At 53.6% G+C, this 6,162-nt stretch overlaps 1 protein-coding gene across 2 annotated transcripts; it reads left to right on the forward strand.

Moving 5' to 3' along the window:
* Window positions 1-594: 594 nt before the first annotated feature.
* Window positions 595-3,610, forward strand: HDHD3 (haloacid dehalogenase like hydrolase domain containing 3). 2 transcript variants are annotated; one of them, XM_037798322.1, is made up of 3 exons: window positions 595-829; window positions 1,172-1,289; window positions 2,277-3,610. In XM_037798322.1, the coding sequence occupies exon 3, from the start codon at window positions 2,447-2,449 to the stop codon at window positions 3,200-3,202; it is 756 nt and encodes a 251-aa protein (XP_037654250.1). In that variant the 5' UTR covers window positions 595-829; window positions 1,172-1,289; window positions 2,277-2,446; the 3' UTR covers window positions 3,203-3,610. The 2 variants fall into 2 exon arrangements, with proteins under 2 accessions (XP_037654250.1, XP_037654249.1); XM_037798321.1 differs by lacking the exon at window positions 1,172-1,289.
* Window positions 3,611-6,162: the final 2,552 nt, after the last annotated feature.

Here is a 6,162-nt window from a genome sequence, read left to right on the forward strand (position 1 = left end):
TGCTTTGCATGAAATTGATCTGGGCCCAAACAAGGGAGGGAGGGGACAACCGGCTTTTGCTTTTCACTTTGCACACATTTTGAAGTTTTGGAATGAGCATGCATTACTTCTGAAAACACGTTTTCCTTCTTGAAAAGGATTTTAAAAGTCGCTATATAGTATAATGCAGAGGCCTCTTTCTTCAGCGAATTGTCTCAAGTCAGACAAGACTCCAACTGGACGTACTGATTGGGGTCATCTCTGAGGCCCAGAGATGGTCAGAGCCTTGCCCAAGTCCATACAGCAGGTAGCAAGCCTGGCTGGGACTCAAATCCACTTCCTTAGGGAGTGTCCTGACCCAAGGAAGGAGGAGGGAGTGGGGAGCAGAGTAAGCCCGCGAGGCGGGGAAAGAGAGGTGAGGGGCGGGAGACGGAGAAGGATTGGGGTGCAGGGGCGCGCGGAGAGGGTGTGTGGTGACGGTGAGACCAATGGGGGCAGAAAAGGGGGCGGGGTCTTACCAAGACAACGACGGGGCGGCGAGGGCGCGGGGTGAAGGCGGGCGACCGGGTCAAGTGAGGAAGGTGAGGGTGCCGCGGTGGAGGTGGGGGAAACAGAGGTGACAGGGAGGGGAACGCTGGGCACGGAGGGCGCGGGGCGGGCTCTTTGGCTCCGTCGGCCGCACCGTCCCGGTGTCCCTGCGCCTGCGCCTGCGCCTGCGCATGTCTGCCCCGGCCGGCGGGGAGGTGGGGGTTTCTCCTCCACTCGCTTCCCTGCGAGGCCGGCTCCGCGCTGTCGAAGCGCGCCAGCGTTGCGAAGGAGACCCAGGAGCTCGGCCCCAGCCGCAGCCAAGGTTAGGACCCTCCCGGCCCAGATCACGCTGCAGATGGCTGCAGATGCGTGAGCCGCGGGCTACTTGCTCTTTGTCTCCACCGACTCTTCGGGGCTGGAAGGAAGCGGGGAGCAATTCAGGCCTGCAGCTTAGAGGCTCCAGCCCCGGCTTCTAGAAACAGAAAACTCTGCGGGTCGTGGTCAGAGCCGTTTGTTCTCGTCTTTGCTGTGTCGTCTTTGTCCTCGCCCCTCCCTGGGCCTCCATCTACCCACTTGCAAAGCGAGAGGGTCTTTGAATGGGTCTCCCTAAATTCAAGACTGACTCTTCATTTCCTTGACATACTCCCTCTACCACTGTCCCTAGATTCACCAGCCACGCCCCTCCCTCAACTCGGCAACCCCAAAGGACTCTGAACCCTGGTCCCTCTGGTTGTTGGAATCAGCTTTGTCTCCGGGAAGAAGCTGCTTCCAGTCTCCGGAAAGTAAGCAGAGTAATTAGTTCCCTGTGCAGTGAGTTGGTAATCCTTTCATCGGTTCTCCTCCCAGGCAGTAAATAAAGGTGAAGAAGCTGGGGCCCAGATAGGCTTGGAGGCAGATAGGACCAGGCTGCTCCTTGCTGCCTATTGTCCTTGGCTGAACAGATTCACCAAAAGTTGATTTGTGTGTGTGTGTGTATGTGTTTTAATCCAAAGGTAGTTAAGCATGGTACAATGGTAGGGAGCAATGGCCAGAGAGCCTGGAAGTTGGGGTTCTAGTCCTGGCTAGACTTGCTGTGCGACCTTAGGCAAGTGTCTGCCCCTCTCTGTCGCAGTCTTCCCTGCTGGTCAGGTGGTCTGCAAGGGCCCTTCCATCTTTGGCATTGCTAATAATAGAGAGAGCATTCATAATAATTGTTCTCTTACCTTGCCCTACAAGGCCCTGCCTGAGCTGGCCTCTGTCTACCCAAATCACCAGGCTCCTTGCCCTGACTTAGGGCCTTTGCATTTGCTCTTTGTACTGCCAGAAACACTGAACCACCTCCTCTTCCCACATATTCGTTCTTCACATCTCCACTGAAACTTCACTGGCTTAGGAAAACCTCTGATAAAAACAGATTGGGTCCCAGATTTATATTCTCATTTTATATGCTGGCTTCATTACCCTTATTTGTTGCTGTAGTATCTGTCTAATATCTGTCCCCTATTCTTCATTGCCTGTAAGGGCCATAAGGGCTGGAAATCTGTCCTGTCCCCCCAGCGTCTAGCAGTTAATGGGTACTCAGAAATATTTTGTGGAATGAGCTCTAAATTTAGTCCAACAATCTGGTAAGGTTGTTGTCATTGTGCTCACCTGACACACAAGACAGGGATTCAGAGAGATGGAGTGACTTGTCCAGGGTCACACAGTGAGTTGGCAGAGCCACTATGTGAACCCAGTGTGTCTCACTCCAAGGCCTGCACTTCTCCCTCACCTGCCATCTCTCATTCCAGAATCCTTTGTTGTGAAGACGTTCCCCAAGCACCCCACATCAGCCAACACAAGGCCTGGGAAGGAGACTGTTCGGTTGTGGCAGAGTGGCCCTGCCCAGTTTGGTTTCCCTCAGCCCTTGCCTGCATCCTCAGGTGGAACTGGGGTGGACTCAGCTTGCTCCTGGGTACCCATGGCTTCCCAGCTGCGGATACGGCTGCTGACATGGGACGTGACAGACACGCTGCTCAGGCTCTGCCGCCCTGTCGGGGAGGAGTATGCCACCAAGGCCCGGGCCCATGGGCTAGAAGTAGAGGCCGCAACCCTGGGGCAAGCCTTTGGGCAGGCCTACAGGGCTCAGAGCCACAGCTTCCCCAACTATGGCCTGAGCCGTGGCCTCACCTCCCGCCAGTGGTGGCAGAATGTGGTTCTACAGACCTTCCACCTGGCGGGTGTTCGGGACGCCCAGGCAGTGGCCCCAATCGCTGACCAGCTGTACAAGGACTTCAGCAGCCCCTGCACCTGGCAGGTATTGGAGGGAACTGAGGCTACCCTCAGAGAATGCCGCAAACGAGGTCTGAGGCTGGCAGTGGTCTCCAACTTTGACCGGCGGCTAGAGGGCATCCTGGTGGGTCTTGGCCTGCGGGAACATTTTGACTTTGTGCTGACCTCTGAGGCTGCTGGCTGGCCCAAGCCAGACCCCCGGATTTTCCTTGAGGCCCTGCGGCTTGCTCACCTGGAGCCTGACATGGTGGCCCATGTTGGAGACAGTTACCGCTGTGATTACCAGGGGGCACGGGCTGTAGGCATGCATGGCTTCCTGGTGACTGGCCCAGGGCCTCAGGACCCTGAGGTCAAGGTTTCTGTGCCCAAAGATCACATCCTCCCCTCACTGTCCCATCTCCTGCCTGCCCTTGACCACCTGGAGGGCTCTCCCTCGGAGCTTTGAGTCTGGTATGGGAAGTGATTGGGTCCTAAGGCCCTGGAGAATCTCCTAGACAAATATTGGAGACAGGGAGCCCCTCCCTTCCCCACAGATCTGGCCTTTGCCCCTCTCCCTGCAGCCTCTACAACCACTCTGACTATGAAGCAGTGAGTGCTGGGCTTTCAGCACAGCCCCCCTAACCACCTCCTGGTCTCTGCATCCTATCATTCCTCCCCATTCCACCCATGTCCCTTTTCCACCATGAGTCCCCCCTCACCTCCAGCAGGATTCACTGAGGGCCCAAGGAGCTTCAAAACCAGGTGCTTTGAAACTTTGTTTTACCAGCAAGGCCCTTTTGTCATGGGAGGCCTTACATGGAACCACAATATGCAAAAAAAAAAAAAAAAAAAGAGAGAGAGAGAGAGAAAGAAATTGCTAGAGTTGAAGCATAGGTCCCAAGCCTGATTCAGGACCCCACAGCTTCCTACACTCCCTCCTCAGGAGCCTGGTGTCAGAGGAGCTTAGTTTGAAAATGGGGTGCTAAAGCTGTGCTGTAAGGGCTGCTGTCCACTAGGACCGCAGAGTCTGAGTGGGCGGTTAGACAGGGAACACTGTAATTACAGTCCTAAGAGTCACTGTTAGGTGCCTGCCATGGGTCAGGCACTGCCAAGACCTTTGTACTGTGCTGTCTTAGTTTTCCAGGGCTGCGGTGACAGATTCCACAAACTGGTCAGCTTAAGCACCAGAATTGATTGTCTAGCCATTTTGGAGGCTAGAAGCCCTAGACCAAGGTGTTGGCAGGCTGTGCTGTCTCTGAAGTCTGGTGGTGGCACAGTCTCTGCCTGTCACCACCCACCTCATTCTGTCTCCTCCTCTGCCTTCTACTCCTGCTCATTTGTCTCTGTCTGGATTTCCTTTCCTTATGAGGACTCAGTCGTATGGGTTAAGGCCCACCTTGATTCAGCTTGGCCTCATCTAAATGGGATCTTGAAAGATCTTATTCACACATAAGGCCACACCTTAACTAATAACATCTGCAGAGGTCTATTTACAAACCCTCCCACCCATAGAACGCGGGTTAGGACTTGAGCATGTCTTTGTCGGGGGGACGAGATTGAATCGACCACATGTGGATTATCTCATTTAACCTTCAAAGCTTAATGGGTGTAGGTGTTGTGAGCCCTACTTTTCTAAGGAGGAATCTGAGATTCAGAGGTCAAGTAATCTCGTTGGGGTCACAGGTATTAGGTGATAGAGCCAGGATTCAAACTCCAAAGCCCATTGGCTGCACCACTAGGTCACCAAGGAGCAAGGGATCCAGTCATGAGACTCAGTGCAGGGGTGGTCCTGGGAGAGCAGGGAAGGCATCTTGAAGGGCAGCCCAACCCTGCACAGTGTGAGCAGGGGCCCGTGGTGGGCGAGCCCCAGGAGCAGGGACTGGCGCTCAGGGTGATGGGACTTTAAAAGCTGTGAGGGAGTCACTGGAGACTGGAGAGTAGATTGGATTTTTCAAACTCCCTTTCTCTTCCTGCCTCACCCCTCTGCATGTACTTTTCTACTTGATATTTACCAGGCAGCTCGTACCTTGCCCAGTGCCAGGCACTGGGGATACCTCTGGCACTGCCAGAGAGGCACATACACTGGGTGTGTTCAGGGGCCATGAGAGCAGCAGGGAGGGTGCTCTAAACTGGGGGTGGGGGGGTGACATTTAGATGGGCAGAGAGAAATAAGGGTGGGGGGTATGTGCTTTCCTGACAGCAGGAACATATCTGGGGCCTAAAGGCTGCTATGGGCAGGTAGGTTGGTGGGTTTGGAAGAACATGATTTGATGGTTAGGTTCGTATGTGCACTTGGCCAGGTGATGGTACCCAGGTGTCTGGTCAAGCAAGCACTGGCCTAACCGTTACTGCAAGGACATTTGTGGCTGGTTTATTAAATCATCAGTCAATTGGCTGCAACAAAGGGCATGTCTTCCACAATGAGAGAATGCAATTAGCTGGATTTAATCCCATCAGTTGAAGACTTTTAAGCAAGACAGAGAGAGAACCTTCACTTCTTCAGCTGACCAGCGAAGCGTTTCCTGCGGAGTTCATCGGAGTTGCCAGTTTGCTGCCTGAGGAGTTCATCGAACATCGTCATTGGAGTTGCCAGTCTGCTACCTGCCCTATGGAATTTGGACTTCTGCATACCCATAGTTGAGTGAGACACTTTTATAAATCTTTTATTTATAGATCTCTCTTGTTGATTCTGTTTCCCTAGAGAACCCTAACTAATACACGTGTTATGCAGCCTTCAGGTTCCTGGTGGCCCAGGTTCCTGGTGGCAGTTGTGCCCAGGCAAAGGCAGGGGAGTTGCTGTCCAACTTGGCCACACCTCTTCTGGGTTTGCCTTCCTCGGGCCTGGCCCCAGGCCAGGTGACTCACCATTAATGTGTCAGGCAGTGACCACCCGGGTTTTGAGCTGCAGGGCCTCAGGTCATCTCAACCAGAAAAGATGTTCAAAAAAGAGGTCCGTGGGCCACATTCAACCCACCCACTGCTTCAGGTAAATTATTGAGCCAACTTTTAAAAGTTAAGACACTTCATGTAAAAATCTGGATTTTCCAGCATCTCTTGAAAAATCTTTTAAGAGATGACTAAAGCTGAGTCGTAGCTGTCCCCAAATTTCAGACAGTTTCACTCATTGCCCAGTGGGCCGTCGAGTTTGTGACCCCCAATTAAACAGTGGCTTTCAAACTGTTCTGTGGCTTCCGAAGCAAGCAGGGAGAGCTCGGGCCCCCATCCCCTTTGGGCCCTGCAGCCTGAAGTGGTGGATAAGACTGCCTCTGAAAAGTGTTCCTGGACAAAACTCAACTTTGAAGACTACTGTTCTAGTATGACCTCTTCACAGGGCGGGGAAGGGGAAGGGACTTGCCCCTGATCCCAGTGATGAAGGCCATGGAACACTGTCTCCAAAGCTCTTTCTGCTACCCTGAGCCACCCTAC

The sequence above is a fragment of the Choloepus didactylus genome, chromosome 10, assembly GCF_015220235.1.
Source record: "Choloepus didactylus isolate mChoDid1 chromosome 10, mChoDid1.pri, whole genome shotgun sequence".
Classification (NCBI taxonomy): Eukaryota; Metazoa; Chordata; class Mammalia; order Pilosa; family Megalonychidae; genus Choloepus; species Choloepus didactylus.

Coding starts and splice junctions, on each gene's coding strand:
- HDHD3 (XM_037798322.1), top strand. CDS start 2,447: ATGGCTTCCCAGCTGCGGATACGGCTGCTGACATGGGACGTGACAGAC.